This window comes from Tachypleus tridentatus, chromosome 4 (assembly GCF_004210375.1).
Source record: "Tachypleus tridentatus isolate NWPU-2018 chromosome 4, ASM421037v1, whole genome shotgun sequence".
Lineage (NCBI taxonomy): Eukaryota > Metazoa > Arthropoda > Merostomata > Xiphosura > Limulidae > Tachypleus > Tachypleus tridentatus.
This window is the reverse complement of record NC_134828.1, coordinates 1,658,910-1,683,871: the sequence shown is the minus strand read 5'-3', so window position 1 is coordinate 1,683,871 and position 24,962 is coordinate 1,658,910. Positions and strand designations below refer to the sequence as shown.

The following is a 24,962-nucleotide window of genomic DNA, read 5'->3' as shown; positions in this document are numbered from 1 at the left end:
ACACAATGTTTTTATGTTTTGTTGATGGCTGGTCCTCTTCTTAAAAGGAAATATAAAATTTGAAAGAGGTAATTATCATGGTTAACTTTTACATAAACAGACCGACGAACAATCTAAAAAATTATGTGTTAAACACACACACACAAAAATCTTCAAATTTCTCTGGGAAATACACATAACTAACATTAAAAACAACGGGTTTTAAAAATAAGGACACGTGTTTCTATTTGTTTGGCTTTATAAATCTTTAAACTCGCAGGACAGAGTTGCAACTACCTTGTTTTGTTTGTTGTTGTTTTCATTTAGAAAACCTGAAGTGCAATGTTACCTTTCGCCATTTTGGCGAAGATAAAACTGACTAGGAGTTTGTTGTGGTGTTTGCCGGATGTGATAAAACAGACTAAGTAGGTGTTGTGGTGTTTATCGGAGACAAAGGACCATAAATAATTTATTAACTGTACTTAATTAATTGTTGTTCTCTCTATGAGATGGAGAAACTCACTTAATTAATTGTTACCTTCTCTACGTGATAGAGAAACAAAAATGATTGTTGTTCACTCTATGAGTTGAGAAACACAATTAATTGTTGTTCCCTCTATGAGTTGAGAAACACGATTACTTGTTGTTCCCTCTATGAGTTGAGAAACACAATTAATTGTTGTTCTCTCTATGAGTTGAGAAACACGATTAATTGCTGTTCTCTCTATGAGTTGAGAAACACAATTAATTGTTGTTCTCTCTATGAGTTCAGAAACACAATTAATTGTTGTTCTCTCTCTGAGTTGAGAAACACAATTAATTGTTGTTCCCTCTATGAGTTGAGAAACACAATTAATTAATTGTTGTTCTATCTATGAGTTGAGAAACACAATTAATTGTTGTTCTCTCTATGAGTTGAGAAACACGATTAATTGCTGTTCTCTCTATGAGTTGAGAAACACAATTAATTGTTGTTCTCTCTATGAGTTGAGAAACACAATTAATTGTTCTCTCTCTGAGTTGAGAAACACAATTAATTGTTGTTCCCTCTATGAGTTGAGAAACACAATTAATTAATTGTTGTTCTATCTATGAGTTGAGAAACACAATTAATTGTTGTTCTCTCTATGAGTTGAGAAACACAATTAATTGTTGTTCCCTCCATGAGTTGAAAAACACAATTAATTGTTGTTCCCTTCATGAGTTGAGAAACACAATTAATTAATTGTTGTTCTCTCTATGAGTTTAGAAACACGATTAATTGTTGTTCTCTCTACGAGTTGAGAAACACGATTAATTGTTGTTCTCTCTATGAGTTGAGAAACACGATTAATTGTTGTTCTCTCTATGAGTTGAGAAACACGATTAATTGCTGTTCTCTCTATGAGTTGAGAAACACGATTAATTGTTGTTCTCTCTATGAGTTGAGAAACACAATTAATTGTTGTTCCCTCTATGAATTGAGAAACACGATTAATTGTTATTCTCTCTATGAGTTGAGAAACACAATTAATTATTGTTCCCTCTATGAGTTGAGAAACACAATTGATTAATTGTTGTTCTCTCTATGAGTTGAGAAACACGATTAATTGTTGTTCTCTCTATGAGTTGTGAAACACGATTAATTGTTGTTCCCTCTATGAGTTGGAGAAACACAGTTAATTAATTGTTATTTTCTCTACCTGTTGGAGATACACACTTAATTAATTGTTATTTTCTCTACCTGTTGGAGATACACACTTAATTAATTGTTATTTTCTCTACCTGTTGGAGATACACACTTAATTAATTTTTATCTTCTCTAGGTGTTGGAGATACATAATTAATTGTTATTTACTCTACCTGTTGCAGATACACACTTAATTAATTGTTATCTTCTCTAGATGTTGGAGATACATAATTAATTGTTATTTTCTCTACCTGTTGGAGATACACACTTAATTAATTGTTATTTTCTCTACCTGTTGGAGATACACACTTAATTAATTTTCTGTATCCCACATGTTTCAGAATTAGCCTTATAAAAATAAACACAATATGTGTCTTCTCCTGTGTTTGAGATAACGCTGGATTTCCCGTTGCTCCCTCTCTGTTTAAGAATGAAGCTTCATTAACTGCTGTCTTGTCAGTGTTTACGAATTAGACATGGTAGCAGTTTCTAAGATAACATTGAAACTTACTATGATAAACTATTTGTTTGTTTGTCACGATGTTACCGTGTCAGTGTTTACGAATTAGGCATGGTAGCAGTTTCTAAGATAACATTGAAACTTACTATGATAAACTATTTGTTTGTTTGTCACGATGTTACCGTGTCAGTGTTTCTAGGATAACTTTGACAAGTGAATAAATTATTTGTTTGTTTTGGATTTCGCGCAATGCTATACGAGGGCTATATGCGCTAGCTGTCCCTAATTAACAGTGTAAGACCAGAGGAAATGTAGCTAGTCATCACCACCCACCGTCAACTCTTAGGCTACTCTTTAATTAACGAATAGAAGAATTGACCGTCATTTATAACGATCCCACGGCTGAAAGGGCGAGTATGTTTGGTGCGACGGGGATTCGAACCCGCGACCCTCAGATTATAAGTCGAACGCTTTAACCCACCTGGCCTTACCGAGCCTAATAAGCTGTTGTTTTCTATGTATTGACGTTGTTTACATAGCATCTCCATCATGAACAAAGTAAACAGTTTGTTTTCCCTCGGTGAGAAATTCATTAAAATATATAAAAGATGTCATTTAAGGTTAGGCAGCAAAACCAATAACACCAGAAGAAAGCTGCAGCTTTGAATAACATCAGTTCTAGTTAGATCCATGATAGTGGCTTTTAAGTGTGTTCTCGGTCAGTTTTGACAAATGTGAAAAGAGCATGCGTACTAAACACATGTGGAAAGTTTATAAAATGAGTGTGCAACACCACACTGAGTCCCTTGGAATGGTATCACCATGATACAGTAAAACGTTTATTGTCATATCTTTAGTGTCTTGTTGCAGTGGTGATACAAGTCTACTATAGATATTATTGTGTAGTAGACACGTTACAAAAACATTCCATCAAATAGCATTAACTGTGTTAATTAAGCTAACGCCAGTAGCACAGCTAGAACTTGTAATTTGAGAAGATGAAACCAATTATCAAAGGACTTCAAGGAAATAGTTGAACGTTTGATATTAGACAAATTGAAGGAAATGCAGTACTCTGGGGTGGAGGGTAAAGCATTCTTTATTTGTGACATAATTTGAACACAAAACCACACAAAAGGCATAGTTAGCCCTAAAGTTCAACTGACAGACTAGATAAAAGGTAGCTAGTCAATAGTACCCACCGCTAACCGTTTAGCAATTCATTTCTGACCAAGTAGTAAGACTTGACCGCTAATCTTACATCTGATACGTAGAGCGCGCTTTGCGGCAAAGGGCTACGAACCATTAAACCTCAGATTCACAGTCCGAACACACTGATCAGCATTTCTCTATATTAATTTTACGACATACGATGTAAAAGAATTGATTAATAATGAATCAGATCCTAAGAACCACCTTTCATATGGTTACGCCAGTGGTTAACCTTACCGGTTATTGAACGACATCCAAACTTCAGAGCATTTACACACATCTCACTAGGTGAAACTTGAGAATCTCTGTTTTGAAGCGGAGACCTGAAGCAAAGAGATTAAAGTAAACATTGAACAATCTGCAGCAGCCTCACCTACATAAACTTACAAAGAAGAAAATATTAAACTTACTGTTTACAGGTCATAAAATATCACATGAATTATTATCAAAATGGTTGATGGATAACTTCGGATAAACCTTTGCATCATTACCGTTTCGTTTTACTTCTGTAAATGACAAATATGTATATATATCAGTAGGTACGTAGATTTCACTAACGTTTCATAAGTTCTCCGATAACAAGCTATTACTTAACTAACGTTTCATAAGTTCTTCTATAACAAGCTATTACTTAACTAACGTTTCATAAGTTCTCCTATAACAAGCTATTACTTAACTAACGTTTCATAAGTTCTCCTATAACAAGCTATTACTTAACTAACGTTTCATAAGTTCTCCGATAACAAGCTATCACTTAACTAACGTTTCATAAGTTCTCCTATAACAAGCTATCACTTAACTAACGTTTCATAAGTTCTCCTATAACAAGCTATTACTTAACTAACGTTTCATAAGTTCTCCTATAACAAGCTATCACTTAACTAACGTTTCATAAGTTCTCCTATAACAAGCTATTACTTACAGTGTACTCGATGTTGATATAAAGTACTGGGAAAGCGGTTGTGACATATCTTGACACACAGTCTGATGAGTAGGACTTATGACGTCACAATCTTCTGACAGTAAGAACCTTGTAAATCCTGAAAAGGAAAATATTTTTACACTATGAGAAATCCTGTCAGCCAATCAAAGAAAAACGTTCCAATTTTATAAATTATGAACTTATTTGTTCTAAAACGTGTGTATTTGGTCTGGCCAACTCTATTTGGGTTTTCATGCAGTAAAATTGGCAGAGTTCACAAATATTTATGAACTCTTTCGTAACGGGTCACACAGATCAAAGGTCCTGTCATCGCGTTTGTTGACTTACATTCAAAATGTTATTGAACTACTATTTTAGGAATTTATGTTAATAAGTTTTGAATGAAATTGTAGATTATAATTCAAACTTTAATATTATGTTTGAGATAATTTCTTAAATTAAAAGTAAATATTAAAAGAACACATTTAAATATAAATTTTAGTGAGTCATGGGATGTTGAATACAGCACGGTTTAAAATTAGATGTTTGTAATGTTAAGATACTAAATCTATAGTTTTGTACAAATTAGGAACTCAAATTACTGATATTGACAAGCTAGAATATAAAATAAGAACCTTGTATCTTTTTATTTTACTGAGATATGGCTTATGTACTGAATCAAACATGGTGGCCCCATTCACCTCTTTCTGTGTTTGGAAACAGTCCCTTACATACACTTACTACAGTATATGTGAATAAACAATCAGCAGCTTAGAATGTTCCCAGAATGGTTTTCTCAACCGTTTTAATATGTGAAAATGCTACCACATTCTTTCAAGCCAATATTTCAAAGAGGTTCATATTTTGAATATTCGAAGTTTCATATTTTTTAAAAACCTAAATACATCTTAGTTATTAAAAACTTAATGAATTAAAGTGGAACTCTACAGTATCTGTATAGTTATCACCGATTTTTATTATTATTAAACTTTATATATAAAACCTAAATACATCTTAGTTATTAAAAACTTAAATGAATTAAAGTGGAACTCTACAGTATCAGTATAGTTATCACCGATTTTTATTATTATTAAACTTTATATATAAAACCTAAAATTTATTTTTGATATCTTCCATGTGCGAAATTTTAAAAAGTTTAACAACTTGTGATCAGCACCAACCAAGTACAAAGGTCATAGTGAGAAGAGATAATTGTTTAGTTTACTTTTTGATTTACTGTTCTATATTTTAAGAAAATAAGTTTAATAATTTATTTCTAAACAGTAATAATCTATGTACAAGCACGCACATATATATTTAATGCATAATAATTGACATGTGACTATATATTACAAAATACCAGTCCACTAAAACACAGCCAAGACGGGGAAGACCAACGGTCAGTTTTATATTATTCGATACGTAACATAAGTGCACGTGCACCGCATCAGTGCAAGTTATGTAATGTTAGGTGGGCGTAATTGGAAGGTTAATATAATAAAAAATAATGAATATATAATGTTATGAGACTTAAGCTACTTGGACTAAACATTTGTATTTTTCATGTTATAACAAGTAGTCATTCCAATTTCGTAATTTATATTTATTTTTTTTATAATGGTTACGAGGTTGGTCAAGTGACACACTCCACATTTTAGAGTATAGAAAGTATTATAAAACATAAAGTCCCAGTGAAAACAAACATTTGAAATGTATTTAGGTGGTCTTAGAGATTGCGCAAATATATTTGAGATTTTGAGGACATGAAATCACTTTTCCAACAGACTAGTAACACTAAAGACTCGATATTTTCACAAACAAATCTTTAGTAAAAATATTTAATTAAAAACCTAATTTATTGTGTATAAAAACTTCTAACCTTTTACACTTTTAGCTTACCAAATTATGTGAAGGTGCACTTGCTGTTCCAAAAGTTATAGTGTAGTTACTTAATGTGTGCAAATGTGTGTAGATACTTAATGTGTGCAAATGTGTATATTAACTCTTGTGTGTTATACCGAGCCTCAAACGTGTAATAATTATAAAGTAAAAAATTAGCTCCGAATATTATTTTGATTTTCATAAAATGATATCGAAACTATATCACCACTAGAGGGCTTAATAATTTGACTAGACATTAGTCCTACCATCAATTAGGAGTTGATGTTTTCTCTTCGATTCTTCTGATGGTTCATATTTTTCGATTAACCTTCTACACTCGTCCGCCGTTATTCCATAAACCTAAAGAACACATCTCATTTATAGATTTAAATCATTATTGATATATGTCAACAGAACACATAAATCACGTGCGAAGCAGCTTCTTTAAACAATTGCTTAACAAACAATCAACTCGTAAATACTAAAACCTTCTTTCGCACTCTCTTAAAGATCTCAAAAATTCGACAAAAATGAAATTAATGCAGAAGTACAAAGGGTTGAATTTCAACACTCGGTGCTGTTCGAAAACAGTGGTGGAATACCCCTTTAAAATGTACAGAACCTGCTCTCACAGCATTACGATTTCTGCAACCATCACGTGTCATTAAAATCGAAATGACAAGAAATACAATTTTAAAAATATATATACACACGTGTATATAACGTAACTCGTTACCGATCCCTCCCTATAAAAAAAAGAAAAGACACGAAAGACGCTCTATTTTGAATTCGAAAATGAAGATCTAATGATATCCAACGAGGCCCTCTACTTTCACTCGGACTCTAATAGTGACAACGAATAAAAATATACAAGAAATGCATATTGACAGGTATTTATTCATTATTTGTTCGAGATTTTAACGCAGAGCAACAACAGAGCTACCTACTCATAGTCGCCCCAGATTTCGGACTGTTATACTGGAATACTCAGATCAATAATCTGGGTACGTTAACCACTTATTTACCTTTTACAAGACTCACCGTATCTAAAGTAACGTAGTAAAACTTTAGAAAAAAAATCTTTAAAGTTTATATTTTTGTCTGAAACTCTAGGATCTCGTAACAACCCTAAATGATATTTAGTATTTTATAATTTATAACGACATGTCAGTTTAAAATGTTTAATGAACAGCGTATAATTGGTTTGTTTTAAATTTCGCGCAAAGCTACTCAAGGGCTATCTGCGCTAGCCATCGCTAATTTAACAGTGTGAGACTAGAGGGAAGGCACCTAGCCATCATTTCTCACTGCCAACTTTTGGGCTACTTTTACCAACGAATAATAGGAGTAACTGTCACATTATAATGCTCCCACGGCTGAAGGGACGAGCTTGTTTTGTGTGACGGGGATTCAAACCTGCGACCCTCAGATTGCGAGTCTAGTGCCTCAACCACGCGGCCATGCCGGGCCAACAGCGTATAAAAAATGAAATACAAATTTAACACCCACAGAAACAACAACAAAATGTTTTGTTTTTGTTTAACAAATTCTAATTCACTTTAAAAGTCGAGAACAGTAGTGGTGTAGGGGCCGGTGGGGGCTCAGGGGCCATGGTCTTAATAAGGGCCAATTGATAGGTTTGTTCAATGTAAAATTGCATGGGATGTCGGGCCAACAAAAATAATTAGGCCCACACAACCTTGAGTCCGCCACTTGAGAACTGCACATATATTATATCTCATATTTCGTTATTATAAAATTCAACAGTTAAAATTAGTTCTGTCGAAAAGTTCACGTGCCACTGTTCACGCGTCCTTTTCACAACTAACTTTCGTTGAATGAAAACAGCAGATGGTAACATATAAAGAAAGTGTTAACTTAATATTATTTTGGTGAACTCAGTAATCACCTATTAACAACACTTACATCTTGTTGATGGTAACACATAAAGAAAGTGTTAACTTAATATTATTTTGGTGAACTCAATAATCACCTATTAACAACACTTACATCTTGTTGATGGTAACACGTAAAGAAAGTGTTAACTTAATATTATTTTGGTGAACTCAGCAATCACCTATTAACAACACTTACATCGTGTTGATGGTAACACATAAAGAAAGTGTTAACTTAATATTATTTTGGTGAACTCAGTAATCACCTATTAACAACACTTACACCTTGTTCACCTTCCAGGAACAGATGGAAATCTTCTGTAGTCATATAGTCTTTTCCTGAGTACCTGAAATCACAACAGTGTATGGTCAACACACTAGGGTAGAACAACATCCACTTCATCTATTCAAGTAACTTACACACATTACATTTATGGAACACTTTCCCTACCAAAAACCAATGTTAAAATTCTGGGTTCAAATTTATCGCGATATGCAGAATGTAAATGAAATGTTACGTATACATATTTTTAACTTATTTTCTTTCAAGAAAATTTCTTATTTTCTTCACAGCTAAAGGTGCTTGTTTTGGAATTGGCACAAAGCTACTCGAGGGCTATCTGTGCTAGCCGTACCTAATTTAGCAGTGTAAGACTAGAGGGAAGGTAGCTAGTCATCACCACCCACCGCCAACTCTTGGGCTACTCTTTTACCAACGAAAAGTGGGATTGACCATCACACTATAACGCCCCCACGCCTGGGAGGGCGAGCATGTTTGGCGCGACTCGGGCGCGAACCCGCGACCCTCAGATTACGAAGTGCACGCCTTAACGCGCTAGGCCATGCCAGGCCCACACAGCTAAAGGAGGAAGAAAGTCAATCAACATTACTTACCGCCAACTCTTGAGCTATTCTTTTAAACAAAGAATGGTAGGATTGAATGTCACATATACCACTGCACGGCTGAAAGGGCCCGGCATGGCCAGGTGGTTAAGGCACTCGACTCGTACTCTGAGGGTCGCGGATTCGAATCCCAGTCCCACCAAACATGTTCGCCCTTTCAGCTGTGGGGGTGTTTAATGTTGCTGCCAATCCCACTATTAATTGATAAAAGAGTAGTCCAAGAGTTGGCGGTGGATGGTGATAACTAGCTGCCTTCTCTCTAGTCTTACACTACTAAATTAGAAACGTCTAGCAGTGATAGCCCTCTTGTAGCTTTGCGCGAAATTCTAAACAAATAAATAAACGGATGAAAGATCTAGTATTTTCTGGTAAGGGGATTCGAGCCTAGGACTTGGATATTGCGAGTCGAATGCCCTAACCACTAGATCGTTTATAACTTACTATGACGTGTTATATGACGTAACCTCAGAGTCCATCGAAATGCGCCTTTTTTTATCAGTGAAATTTACAAGCATTCTCCAAGATGGTAAACCCCCACGGACATCCCCACTACTGCTTCCCTTACGTCCTTATTTAGGGGCGGATTCTAATAAGTATTTAATTAACTAAGAAGATCCTTTCCAGGAAAAAAAAACTGTTTTATAAATATATATGAAAACTGATGAGACGGTGAAATTACAATGTATCTATCCTAAATAACTAGGTGGCGCTGCTGACGTGACAAACATGCACAGATGGATTTGATATATTGCCTAATACTTAACATCCTTACAATAGAATGCAGATGACCGATTACTCCAGATATCACGCGTTGGAAGGTCTGGAAGAATAGAGTCTGTTTTCTCAAACACGACCAAGTTTATATCTTATTGAAGACCAAACGAAATAGGTCAATCAAGGTTTTATGTTACATGATGAATGTGAAGGTTTTGTACGTAAAGAGATGTTGTTGTACACATCGGTTTGATTCTTTATCTATAAACACAAAAGATAATTTGTTTGTAATTACGTGCAAAGCAACACGAGGGCTATCTGTGCTAGCCATTCCTAATTTAGCAATGTAAGACTAGAGGGAAAACAGCTGGTCATCACCACCCATCGCCAACTCTTGGGCTACTCTTTTACCAACGAATAATGGGATTGAACGTCACATTATAATGCTCCCACGCCTGAAAGGGCGAGCACGTTTCTTGCGACGGGAATTTGAACCCCCGACCCACAGATTACGAGTCAAACGTTTGAACCCACCTGGCCATGATGTAAGATAAACACAGAAAGTTGCTACGATATGTAGTTTATAATATAAAGGGATATTTCGTGGTGTCATTTAATAGTGTCCATTCTAGTAGTAACGCAGCTGGGCTCAAACGTATACATTTGGTAAGATAAGACCCACAGCTGTCCCGCTGGGTACGTCTTCGGATTTACAACGTCAAAATGAGGTTTTCGATTCCCCTCGGTGGACACAGAAGATAATTCGATTTGCTATAAGAAAAACACAACAAGACCAAAAGGACTGAAAATGAAGCGCCTATGAGTACATAACTCACATCTCTTTAAAGTACGTTACGCACTCATGTACGTGAGTCATTAGGGTCATTACTAGATTGCACTATTCGGTCAGTTAACAGTAGTTAACATTATGGACGAGTAGCAAAGGTTGATATTCTGTAGTTCTGCGCCAATATTTTGAAACAAGCAAAACAAACATGTCTGAAAAGATCCAGCGTGCATTATATATTATAAGATTTTCCTAGAGTGTCGTTGTCGTTTTTAAAAAAAAAATTATTACTTAAAAAAGCAATACAAAAAAGAGAGGGCGTTACAGTATTAGTGAGGCACCAAAAGATTACAGGGCTCATTAATCGTAACAGTCGTATAATCAACTGTTTTATGTTTCTTCTGATTTCTTGGGCTTTCAGTAGCTAATTATCGTTACAACTTGTATTCGCCTTTCGTATATGGGTCAGTACAAGATGGATTAAAGAAACATATGAGCAATGGCTTGGTGACATTAGAAGGAACTTTGACCTTTGATGGTGAGATGAAAGATGGTGGTCGTATCCAATAGCATGCTGGTGCGGCGATGGATATCTCTCTCGTATGACCAATGTTTGTCTTTGTTTGATGGATATCTCTCTCGTATGACCAATGTTTGTCTTTGTTTGATGGATATCTCTCTCGTATGACCAATGTTTGTCTTTGTTTGATGGATATCTCTCTCGTATGACCAATGTTTGTCTTTGTTTCATGGATATCTCTTTCGTATGACCAATGTTTATCTTTGTTTGATGGAGACCTCTCTCGTATGACCAACGTTTGTCTTTGTTTGATGGAGATCTCTCTCGTATGACCAATGTTTGTCTTTCTTTGATGAAGATCTCTCTCGTATGACCAATGTTTGTCTTTGTTTGATGGAGATCTCAATGTAGGTTACATTCTTACTGTCCATTGTATTTGCTCGGGTTTTTCGTAAAACGAGTTGTTAGAAACATTCCTTTTTGGTACAGATAAAGATAAGAATTTGTTGTTTTGTGTTGGTTTTTTTTGTAATTTCACACAAAGTTACACGAGGACTATCTGCGCTAACTGTCCCTAAGTTAGCAGTGTAAGACTAGAGGGAAGGCAGCTAGTCTTCACCACCCACCGCCAATTCTTGGGATACTCTTTTTACCAATGAATAATGGGACTGACCGTCACATTATAACGGCCCCACGGCTGAAAGGGCGAGCATAACATTCACACTTCCCAACATCAAGAGTCACTCTACACCAAAGGTGTTTTCAATAGTGGAACACGAGACTTATTGAAATAGTCCAGATTCTTGTCAATGTAAACCCAACCTCGTTTAATAAGACTTTTGAAGAAGAAAATAATAAAACTACACTTACCGCGTGGCAACAGTGATTCTGAAAAAAATGAAATTTAAATTTCCATATGTCAGTCATTGATATACAATTACTATATGTCACGAAAAATGATTCTTCAATCAATGTTTCGTTCAAAAGCAAACAAAAAGTGTTTTAATGCATGGCTCAGTACAGCAGAAGTTTCTCTCCCATCACAAACCAGATGTATTGTTCGTTTAATCTCACAAAGAAATCTCATCGATTCGAGACATGCGATGCACACGTCAGTGATTTTAGTTCACTACCCACGTGGTTGTTATCTCTTCGTCTTTTGTCTCATCAAAGATCTTTTTAAATCCTGACCATCAGGTGTTGTAGATTGGAAGTAACTGTCTCATACACAATTAGAAGAAAGAGCAAAAGAGAGCCTGCGATACGTGACAAATTAGTTGTGCTTGATATTTTAGAACATTGACCTGTGACAGGAAAAGAAATCTCCTCACAGACAGTCCGACGTGAACACGTTTCGATTAAATAAAGCATTTTATTAATAGTTCTCTCACAATCACACAACACCCAAACCTTTAGTAACTCAAAAACGAGAATAAGGATTAACATTACACGCCACCTGTCAGTGTAGCATTGGGTGTATTAACACTACACGCTATCTGTCAGGGTAGCTTTGGATGTATTAACACTACACGCAACCTGTCAGGGTAGCTTTGGATGTATTAACATTACACGCTACCTGTCAGGGTAGCTTTGGATGTATTAACACTACACGCAACCTGTCAGGGTAGCTTTGGATGTATTAACATTACACGCTACCTGTCAGGGTAGCTTTGGATGTATTAACACAACACGCCACCTGTCAGTATAGCCTTGGATGTATTAACACTACACGCCACCTGTCAGTATAGCCTTGGATGTATTAACATTACACGCCACCGGTCAGTATAGCCTTGGATGTATTAACACTACACGCCATCTGTCAGTGTAGCTTTGGATGTATTAACATTACACGCCACCGGTCAGTATAGCCTTGGATGTATTAACACTACACGCCACCTGTCAGTGTAGCTTTGGATGTATTAACACTACACGCCACCTGTCAGTGTAGCTTTGGATGGTTAAAACATATATTTAATCTTCGATTTTCAGGAAATAAAGTCACAGAGACATAAGTTTACAGGATAGATCTGAACCGATTATCACCAAAACCAGGTCTGAACCGATTATTACCAAAACCAGATCTGAACCAATTATTACCAAAACCAGATCTGAACCAATTATTACCAAAACCAGGTCTGAACCGATTATTACCAAAACCAGGTCTGAACCGATTATTACCAAAACCAGGTCTGAACCAATTATTACCAAAACCAGGTCTGAACCAATTATTACCAAAACCAGGTCTGAACCAATTATTACCAAAACCAGATCTGAACCAATTATTACCGAAACCAGATCTGAACCAATTATTACCGAAACCAGGTCTGAACCAATTATTACCAAAACCAGATCTGAACCAATTATTACCAAAACCAGGTCTGAACCGATTATTACCAAAACCAGGTCTGAACCAATTATTACCAAAACCAGGTCTGAACCGATTATTACCAAAACCAGGTCTGAACCGATTATTACCAAAACCAGGTCTGAACCGATTATTACCAAAACCGGGTATGTAATCTTCGGTTCCCCTCGGGGAATGAGACAGACAGATCGCAGTTTGGATGTTTTCCTCCAGGCATTCCCCATGTCTTTTAACAAATATCCCAGATGTAGGGGGGTGTCAGTGATGGATTTATCAGTTACAGTAAAACACCGTGAATTCCAGTTGATTTAGTCATACCAAACTATAGACCGAAGAAGATAGATTTTTACTTTAGGAACAAATTATAAATGGTCTAGTTATCAGGTCTGTACAGAATTTGCATTTAGATTATATTCTTACAATAACCCGTTTCGACACAGAATCTTTATGAGTGTCGGAGTGAGTCTAATAACTACAGCAGCTTGAAGAATCAAACAGTCTTGGAGATGAATCGTTTTGACGGCACGTGTTTGGATATGTGATGTTTGAACAAAATAATTAATATTCATTAACTTCTCAGAGTAGATTTGTTCCTAGGTGGGGCTACCTTCACTAACTGGTGTAAACTGATATTACTAAAAATAAAACAAGTTTTATTTCTACATCAAGGCCAGATTTATTAATAATGGTTCATTTTTATTCGTACAAAACAATTCATAATAAGTGAATGTTCAGGGACTGTAGCTGGTGCTGTTACAAGAATTTTTAGTACTTCAGAGTGGAGACAGTTCACACTTTGTGTCCCCCACTTTAGTACTTCAGAGTAAAAACAGTTCACACTTTGTGTCCCTCACTTTAGTACTTCAGAGTAAAGACAGTTCACACATTGTGTCCCTCACTTTAGTACTTTAGAGTGGAGACAGTTCACACTTTGTGTCTCTCACTTTAGTACTTCAGAGTGGAGACAGTTCACACTTTGTGTCCCCAACTTTAGTACTTCAGAGTAAAGACATTCCACACATTGTGTCCCTCACTTTAGTACTTCAGAGTAAAGACAGTTCACACATTGTGTCCCTCACTTTAGTGCTCCAGAATGGAGACCACTTTGTGTCCCTCACTTTAGTACTTCAGAATGGAGACAGTTCACACATTGTGTCCCTCACTTTAGTACTTCAGAGTGGAGACAGTTCACACTTTGTGTCCCTCACTTTAGTACTTCAGAATGGAGACAGTTCACACTTTGTGTCCCTCACTTTAGTACTTCACAGTGGAGACCACTTTGTGTCCCTCACTTTAGTACTTCACAGTGGAGACCACTTTGTGTCCCTCACTTTAGTACTTCAGAGTGGAGACAGTTCACACATCGTGTCCCTCACTTTAGTACTTCAGAGTGGAGACAGTTCACACTTTGTGTCCCTCACTTTAGTACTTTAGAGTGGAGACAATTCACACATCGTGTCCCTCACTTTAGTACTTCAGAGTGGAGACAATTCACACATTGTGTCCCTCACTTTAGTACTTCACAGTGGAGACCACTTTGTGTCCCTCACTTTAGTACTTCAGAGTGGAGACAGTTCACACATCGTGTCCCCACTTTAGTACTTCAGGTGGAGACAGTTCACACTTTGTGTCCCTCACTTTAGTACTTCAGAGTGGAGACAGTTCACACTTTGTGTCCCTCACTTTAGTACTTTAGAGTGGAGACAATTCACACATCGTGTCCCTCACTTTAGTACTTCAGAGTGGAGACAATTCACACATTGTGTCCCTCACTTTAGTACTTCACAGTGGAGACCACTTTGTGTCCCTCACTTTAGTACTTCAGAGTGGAGACAGTTCACACATCGTGTCCCCCACTTTAGTACTTCAGAGTAAAGACATTCCACACATTGTGTCCCTCACTTTAGTACTTCAGAGTAAAGACAGTTCACACATTGTGTCCCTCACTTTAGTGCTCCAGAATGGAGACCACTTTGTGTCCCTCACTTTAGTACTTCAGAATGGAGACAGTTCACACATTGTGTCCCTCACTTTAGTACTTCAGAGTGGAGACAGTTCACACTTTGTGTCCCTCACTTTAGTACTTCAGAATGGAGACAGTTCACACTTTGTGTCCCTCACTTTAGTACTTCAGAATGGAGACAGTTCACACTTTGTGTCCCTCACTTTAGTACTTCACAGTGGAGACCACTTTGTGTCCCTCACTTTAGTACTTCACAGTGGAGACCACTTTGTGTCCCTCACTTTAGTACTTCAGAGTGGAGACAGTTCACACATCGTGTCCCTCACTTTAGTACTTCAGAGTGGAGACAGTTCACACTTTGTGTCCCTCACTTTAGTACTTTAGAGTGGAGACACCACACATCGTGTCCCTCACTTTAGTACTTCAGAGTGGAGACAATTCACACATTGTGTCCCTCACTTTAGTACTTCACAGTGGAGACCACTTTGTGTCCCTCACTTTAGTACTTCAGAGTGGAGACAGTTCACACATCGTGTCCCCCACTTTAGTACTTCAGAGTGGAGACAGTTCACACTTTGTGTCCCTCACTTTAGTACTTCAGAGTGGAGACAGTTCACACTTTGTGTCCCTCACTTTAGTACTTTAGAGTGGAGACAATTCACACATCGTGTCCCTCACTTTAGTACTTCAGAGTGGAGACAATTCACACATTGTGTCCCTCACTTTAGTACTTCACAGTGGAGACCACTTTGTGTCCCTCACTTTAGTACTTCAGAGTGGAGACAGTTCACACATCGTGTCCCCCACTTTAGTACTTCAGAGTGGAGACAGTTCACACTTTGTGTCCCTCACTTTAGTACTTCAGAGCGGAGACAGTTCACACATCGTGTCCCTCACTTTAGTACTTCAGAGTGGAGACAGTTCACACTTTGTGTCCCTCACTTTAGTACTTCAGAGTGGAGACAGTTCACACTTTGTGTCCCTCACTTTAGTACTTCAGAGTGGAGACAGTTCACACTTTGTGTCCCTCACATTAGTACTTCAGAGTGGAGACAGTTCACACTTTGTGTCCCTCACTTTAGTACTTCAGAGTGAAGACAGTTCACACATTGTGTCCCTCATATTAGTACTTTAACTTTTTAGTTAATCAAAGTAAATTATCGGTACCACTAGTTCAGATTATTAGCTTAGTGTTCGTCCAATGGCTGGTGTTTCTTTAATACGCTTTCTATAATATTTTTCAGTTATTTTATGTTTAAGAGCAAAGTTCCGTAAGTGAACTGTCAGTGCTGTGCCTACCACAGGGATCGAATTTCAAATTTAACGTTACCAAGTCGTCACGCCAAAGTACCTTTTTTCTGCTCAAATCACATCAACAACACGAACATTCTAAGCATTAATTAACAAAACCTTTTTAAGCATCTGATTACCAGATAATCTAAACGATTCTAGAGAGACTCACAATCTAAACACAACTCTGATCAACTGATATAATAATTTGCATTTGTTCAATAAAATGACACGAACATATAAAATATCAATAATTCTGTATGGGTTTTGGAACTCAAGTAATAACTTACAAACGCAGATCAACTGAATGAACCTTGGCTTCGATCTGGTTTGGTTTGGTTTGGTTTGTTTTGAATTTCGCGCAAAGCTATACGAGGACTATCTGCGCCAGCCGTCCCTAATTCAGCAGTGTAAGACTAGAGGAAAGGTAGCTAGTCATCACCACCCACCGCCAACTCTTGGGCCGTTCTTTTACCAACGAATAGTGGGATTGACCGTCACATTATAACACCCCCCACGGCTAAAATGACGAGCATGTTTGATGCGACAGGGATTTGAGCCCGCGTCCCCCGCGACTTGAATGCCCTAACCACCTGGCTATTCCCGGGCCACTTCAAACTGTGGGCCCGGTATGGCCAAGCGTGTTAAAGCGTTCGACTCTTAATCTGAGGGTCGCGAGTTCGCATCTCTACCGCGCCAAACATGCTCGCCCTTTCAGCCGTGGGGGCGTTATAATGTGACGGTCAATTCCACTATTCGTTGGTAAAAGAGTAGCCCAAGAATTGGCGGTGGGTGGTGATGACTAGCTGCCTTCTCTCTAGCCTTACACAACTAAATTAGGGACGGCTAGCACAGATAGCCCTCGAGTAGCTTTGTGCGAAATTCAAAACAAATAATCAATCTGTTAACAAGCGCATTCTCGTTTGTACTTAACATAGCCTCGTCTCCAGAGACTAGGACCACAAATCAACCAATCAGTACCCATGCACTTCACATACTGGATAAATGTATACAGGTCTAAAACTTTCCCAGCGTGAAATGAAGTTTTGGCCAAAAACAATAACTGAAACTAAACTGAAATATATTATAAAATGACTTATGGGACTGATAAAGAGCGAAGTTAAATGTAAATTAACCTGCAAGTTTTCATATTAACTTTGATTGTCCTTTTTTATCTACACCCAAAATAGGCTTAAATTACCATTTCAACAATGAATGTTTTCAAAGAGACCACGCCCCCTAAATCATCCTATAGCTCTGCATATTTTTGACAGACACACTTTTGTCTACTTACAACTTAAGCTTCCCACACACGTTTCATCAAGTTTCAGCTGTGGCTCCTCCCACACAGACATACTTTATATCCGGTTACAGCTGTGGCTCCTCCCACACAGACATACTTTATATCTGGTTACAGCTGTGGCTCCTCCCACACATACATACTTTATATCTGGTTACAGCTGTGGCTCCTCCCACACATACATATGTTTTGTCTAGTTACAACTTAAGCTCCCCCCACATATATACACGTTTTAACTAGTTACAGCTTTGGCTCCTCCCATATATACACACGTTTCGCTTCCAACAACTGTGGTTCTAACACAATATTTTCTGGCCTTGAAACTCAATGTTATCAAGATAATGTAACACATCATCCAAAGCTAACTTTAAGAAGTTAATCCTTCACCTGACAAGTAGGAAGTAGATTTCAGGCCTGGTTGATGTGCTCTTAAACAGACTGATGAACTGACAGCTATTCAGTCTTCTGCGGTCTTGGCCCATCTTATCCACGTTAAGTTCCTATAATGTACAAAAAATAATTCTGAAAACACTGTAAACATTTCTCTAAACGATAGAGGTATTGCCTGAAAAACTTTAAACATTTCATTAAACGATAGAGGTACCTGAGAACAGTGTGAACATTTCTTTAAACGATAGAAGAACTACCTGAGAACAGTGTGAACATTTCTTTAAACGATAAAGGTACTTCCTGAGAACACTGTGAACATTTCATTAAACGATAGAAGTACTTCCTGAGAACACTGTGAACATTTCTTTAAACGATAGAAGTACTTCCTGAGAACACTGTGAACGTTTCATTAAACGATAGAAGAACTACCTGAGAACAGTGTGAACATTTCTTTAAACGATAGAAGTACTTCCTGAGAACACTGTGAACATTTCATTAAACGATAGAAGTACTACCTGAGAACACTGTGAACATTTCATTAAACGATAGAAGTACTACCTGAGAACACTGTGAACATTTCTTTAAACGATAGAAATACTACCTGAGAACACTGTGAACATTTCTTTAAACGATAGAAATACTATCTGAGAACAATGTAAACATTTCTTTAAACGATAGAAGTACTTACTACCTGAGAACACTGTGAACATTTCTTTAAACGATAGACGTGTTAAAACGAACTTTTTCCTTCTAAACATTTGGACTAAAGTCGGAAAAATCTAAAACTAATGATGAACTTTTTACTTTTAAAACTTTTTTTAAAAAATTCTACGACTTTTCGAAATTAAATACTGACCAGTGACTCGCGCAAAATGCATCTCATTGTATAATTGCAGCACTGACAGAAGTTGTCTCTGTAAAGTAACTTATCACAACTATTTTAATGACATGATAACTTGGTAAACAACAAAACCATTCAAACAATGGTTTTAAGACCTTTCTTGAACAAATATCCTGCACACACAGATATATCTGAACTAACAATTCACGTGAAAGAAGATAAAAAAACGAGTTTCATTGTTCATTCTAGAAAGCCATGAACTATTTTTTCTGCGCATGCCCATTCGGGTGAAATACAATGAAAACAACTGTTTTTCTAAACTCTACACCGATCAACAGTTAGTAGAAACGTTGTTTGTTTAGAAGTTACGAACCGGAAGTTTAAAAGCGGAAGTAATTTAAAAATGTTGTGAATACCTTTGGAAGCACAAAACACGGATATCTAACGAACAATATACTAAAGTATAAACTACAGAACAGCTATACATCTCCAGTTAGTGTTCCAGCTTTCCTGAAAACACCAATGAAAGACGACATATCTCGTCAAAAAAACCAACGAACAGTTACATCTGTAACTACTACTAACCACTAGCTTAATGAAACAAACAGGGTCTTTATCTAGTTGTTGCTTGTCTAAACGAATGGCACAAACAATACAGTAACTTGTTTAAATAGAGCAACAACCAATAAACTATATTTAAGGTTATGGCAAACTTTTCAGTGTAATTTTGCCAAATTTATTATGGTTTTAATTTCTTTTAAAAATGATATTTACTTGTTTTATGCTTTACTTACTTAAGTATTTACATTTTTGAATATCTTATGCTAATGAACTCTTACGTCACGTGCTCTTTAGTATACATCTTTGTAATCACGAGAAAAGATAATATTTTAAAAAGTAATCATTGTAAGCTTCCAAATTCATTCTATATTCCTAGATATATTTCAGAATGTTAAAATTACGTTTCGAGCTGTGAGGGTCGCGGGTTCGAATCCTCGTCCAACTAAACATGCTCGCCCTTTCAGCCGTAGGGTGCGTTATAAAGTGATGGTTAACCCTAATATTCGTTGGTAAAAAAGTAGCCTAAGATATGATAGAGGGTGGTGATGACTAGCTGTCTTCCCTCTGGTCTTACACTGCTAAATTAGGGACAGCTAGCGCAGATAGCCCTCGAGTAGCTTTGTGTGAAATGTTAATTTTCTATCCAGTTCCGAATTCTTGGCTGTCTCAAGAGGTTTTCCTCGAGAATTCACCTGTGCTCTGTACCACCAATCCTGACACGTTTTCCAGTCTCTGCTGATGAGAAGCATCCTTAAAACATGATGCTGCCATCATTATGATTGACAGTTCTGATGCTGTTGACTGGATGATGTGCTGTGTTGACTTGCATCAGAGGTAAAGCTTTGCATTTAGACCACAAATCTCAGTTTCTCTCGTCTGATCACAAAAGCTTCTCCTATATGTCTCTAGGAGAATTATTTAGATGACTTGTCGCAAACTACACACAAGAAGACTATTTTGGATATTATTAATGTATGAATACTGACTCTTATCTCAGACATTTAACTTTGTAAATCTTAAAAAAAAATCACTGTTGGCTTGTGGCGTCTCTAATCAGCTTCCTACTTGCGTACCTGTTTAGTTTGAAAGGCTGGTCTGATCTTGGTAGTGACCAGATGGTATGAAACACATTTCACTGCTTAATGATAGACTTTAGTGTATTTAAAAGAGTAATTTATTGAGTTATTTAAAAGAATAATCAGTGACTTTGAAATATTCTTGTAACTTTCTCCGGATCTGTTCTTCTCTGACTTGTTTGGAAAGCTCCTTTGTATTAATTGCTGGTTTGTTGTATCATTGTATACGTTGTGGGTTGAACAGATCTATTTAATTTGACGTTAAATCACTGATGACAAAACCTCACTTGAAATACAAATGTATCTCAGGTCGAAACGTTGTTCTCTCCTTATCAATAAAAGTGTTAACACCCATGTTGTTTGTTTTTGAATTTCGCACAAAGCTACACAATTGCTATCTGCGCTAGCCGTCCCTAATTTAGCAGTGCAATTCCAGAGGGAAGGCAGTTAGTCATCACCACCCACCGCCAACTCTTGGGCTACTCTTTTACCAACGAATAGTAGGATTGACCGTCACACGGCTGAAAGGGCGAACATGTTTGGCGCGTGTTAATACCCATACCAGCCGCAAAGAGGTTGAATACTAATGGAGTTGAAAATATTTCAATTTTCTTTGAATATCTAATTTATTTGCATAAAATAAGCGTTTTCTTAGCTTTCTCAGTCTGGAATACATTGCATAGATCCTAAATATAAAGTTCCATTCTAACGTTTCATGACGACAAGCTCAGAGGGCAACAAATTTTGGAAGTTTTAAAGATGAATTACTAATGTAATGTAAATCTATTGTATTTAAATTGTGATTGTCATAACGTCTAGTCCAAGATACTCCATAACACAGTTACACAATCGATGTTTCTCTATATTTATATAGACCTTTTTCATGTGTAATATATGTGCATTCAATACTTATTTTGTAAGATAAATATTTACATTTATGACAAAACTACTAAGATAAGCTACCTGACCAGTGCAGCCAATCAGCAGCACCTTACCGTATACCTTCTACACTATAGGACTGACTACCACTCTTATATAACGAACCCATGGCCTAAAATGGGGTAGGAACAAAAGGACTCGAATATTGCTCATCAGCTCCAAACTCTACCACAAGGTTAACTTACACCGCTGTATCACCGAACTCTACCACAGGGCCAACTTACACCCCTTGTATCACCGAACTCTACCTCAAGGTTAACTTACACCGCTGTATCACCGAACTCTACCACGGGGCCAACTTACACCGCTGTATCACCGAACTCTACCACAGGGCCAACTTACACCCCTGTATTACCGAACTCTACCACAAGGTTAACTTACACCCTTGTATCACCGAACTCTACCTCAAGGTTATCTTACACCGCTGTATCACCGAACTCTACCACGGGGCCAACTTACACCGCTGTATCACCGAACTCTACCACGGGGCCAACTTTCACCGCTGTATCACCGAACTCTACCACAGGGCCAACTTACACCGCTGTATCACCGAACTCTACCACGGGGCCAACTTACACCGCTGTATCACCGAACTCTACCACAGGGCCAACTTACACCGCTGTATCACCGAACTCTACCACGGGGCCAACTTACACCGCTGTATCACCGAACTCTACCACAGGGCCAACTTACACCCCTTGTATCACCGAACTCTACCACGGGGCCAACTTACACCGCTGTATCACCGAACTCTACCACAGGGCCAACTTACACCGCTGTATCACCGAACTCTACCACAGGGCCAACTTACACCGCTGTATCACCGAACTCTACCACAGGGCCAACTTACACCGCTGTATCACCGAACTCTACCACGGGGCCAACTTACACCCCTGTATCAGAAGGTTCTCGAAGTCGATTAGTTTTTGAAAACTCTGTTGTTCACAAATAGATCGTGTGTAATAATTAATGAAGTAATTAAGTTATTATTATTTTCATAGTAATAATAATAACCGACACTTAGCGATAGTCTGTGTCAAAAAGTAAACATTAAGAAGTCTTCAAAAGAGTTCATCAAAATTTCAGATTCAATGTTTCAGCATCTCCTGTTTATAGGTTCAAAAATAAAGTGTTCTGTAACTACACTACTGGCCCGCCATGGCCACGTGTTTAAGCCACTCGACTCGTAATCTGAGGGTCGCGGGTTCGAATCCTCGTAGCACCAAACATGCTCGCCCTTTCATATGAGGGGGTGTTATAATGTCGCGGTCAATCCCACTATTCGTTAGTAAAAGAGTGGCCCAAGAGTGGGCGGTGGGTGGTGATGACTAGCTGCCTTCCTTCTAGTCTTACACTGCTAAATTAGGGACGGCTGACGGAGTTAGCTCTGGTGTAGCTTTGCGCGAAATTCAAAACAGAAAACCTCTTCCGATCCGGAATCATCCTAAGGATCGTAGTTATGTTTTTAACGTAGTTTGAAATATGATACTTCACAATACCTGTCTGTCTTTGTTTAGCTCTAGCCTAGCCCTCTTCTGGATTGGTATGCACGTGTTCTCTCCTTCTCCACATGACTGTCACATGCTATGGGTATTATGTCACACTGGTTTTTCGTCCCTCTATCGGCCACATCTTTAAATAGTAGACTTATAGCAGTTATTACTCTTCTAACCATACCCTTTGTTTGATCATATATACTTAAGTATTTCGTTTCATTTCGCTGTGTACGTCAACAAACGGTTCAGTTGTAAAACATATGTTTCACTTGATATAGTCACTATGCTCGAGTCTGACAAAAATGTCTTTTTAAATACACCTCTGATATCTAAATCTAAGCAATAAATTTAAGAGCCTAGCGTAACTGTTGTTGTTCTTATAACAGAAACTGACTGTGGGGAAAACACCCAGTTATTTCATCATCATTATACAAAGGTGACTCAGCGTTTTAACCTGCGATTTACCAACAACACCTATTTTGATATTGGAGCCAAGTTCTCGTCGTGTGATATTACGACGAACCCACCTTAACAGTTTTAGTCAGTGCAAACAGAATTACATTTGTTAAGAAAAACAACGTCTCTTTAGTTATTTATAGACTTAGCAGATAATGTACCGTACTGTGAATCCGATGGTTCATGGTTGGGGTCACGTTGAACAAAATCACGCCCCCTATAATACTGATGGCCAAGTTTCAGTATTCGTTAGAGTATACTTGGTGCTGGCGTAATGAGTGTTGTTTGCTACATTATAGTCCTTTAATCTAGTCTGTCCACAAAGTAGGAACAGCTAGCCATTCAGATTTCAGTAACTCTTAAAAAAACAAGTAAAACTTTTTTGTAACTGAACTGTATATATAACACGCATATATAGACCTATTCGTTTCATTGATGATTTATACGCTGAATATCCATAATATTTAAACATAAATAAATAACTCACCATTCAAAGATTGTTTGCTACACAATAGGCTATCTGTGCTAAGTCCACCATGATTACCAAAACACTTTTAAGGATGCAAACGTTCAGACCTACCACTAGGCCACTGCAGAGCAAAATAAAACTATGTGGTTGAACTTGTACTTATATGTTTACAGGTGTACAAAAAAGCTGCTTATAGAGGAGTCATGGGTCAGCTACTTAAAGTACCAGCCTAATAAACAAAACTTGAAGGTTGATGTACCCCCCTCATGGCTCAGCTAGTTAAAGTACCAGCCTAATAAACAAAACTTGAAGGTTGATGTACCCCCCTCATGGCTCAGCTAGTTAAAGTACCAGCCTAATAAACAAAACTTGAAGGTTGATGTGCCCCCCCCTAATGGCTCAGCTTGTTAAAGTACCAGCCTAATAAACAAAACTTGAAGGTTGATGTACCCCCCTCATGGCTCACCTAGTTAAACTACCAGCCTAATAAACAAAAGTTGAAGGTTGATGTACCCCCCCTCATGGCTCAGCTAGTTAAAGTACCAGCCTAATAAACAAAACTTGCAGGTTGATGTACCCCCCCTCATGGCTCAGCTAGTTAAAATACCAGCCTAATAAACAAAAGTTGAAGGTTGATGTACCCCCCTCATGGCTCAGCTAGTTAAAGTACCAGCCTAATAAACAAAACTTGAAGGTTGATGTGCCCCCCCCTAATGGCTCAGCTTGTTAAAGTACCAGTCTAATAAACAAAACTTGAAGGTTGATGTACCCCCCCTCTAGGCTCAGCTAGTTAAACTATCAGCCTAATAAACAAAACTTGAAGGTTGATGTACCCCCCTCATGACTCAGCTAGTTAAAGTACCAGCCTAATAAA

The 24,962-nt window shown here is 37.5% G+C and overlaps 1 protein-coding gene across 1 annotated transcript in view; it reads right to left on the bottom strand.

Moving 5' to 3' along the window:
• LOC143248436 (inactive phospholipase C-like protein 2) overlaps positions 1–24,962 on the bottom strand; it is a gene marked incomplete at its 5' end in the record, with an annotated part of 73,678 nt that overhangs the window by 9,876 nt on the left and 38,840 nt on the right. Inside the window, 5 exon segments of the mRNA XM_076496794.1 lie at positions 3,558–3,643; positions 4,243–4,360; positions 6,390–6,483; positions 8,302–8,365; positions 18,248–18,360. Of these exon segments, the coding sequence (XP_076352909.1) occupies positions 3,558–3,643; positions 4,243–4,360; positions 6,390–6,483; positions 8,302–8,365; positions 18,248–18,360 (475 nt within the window).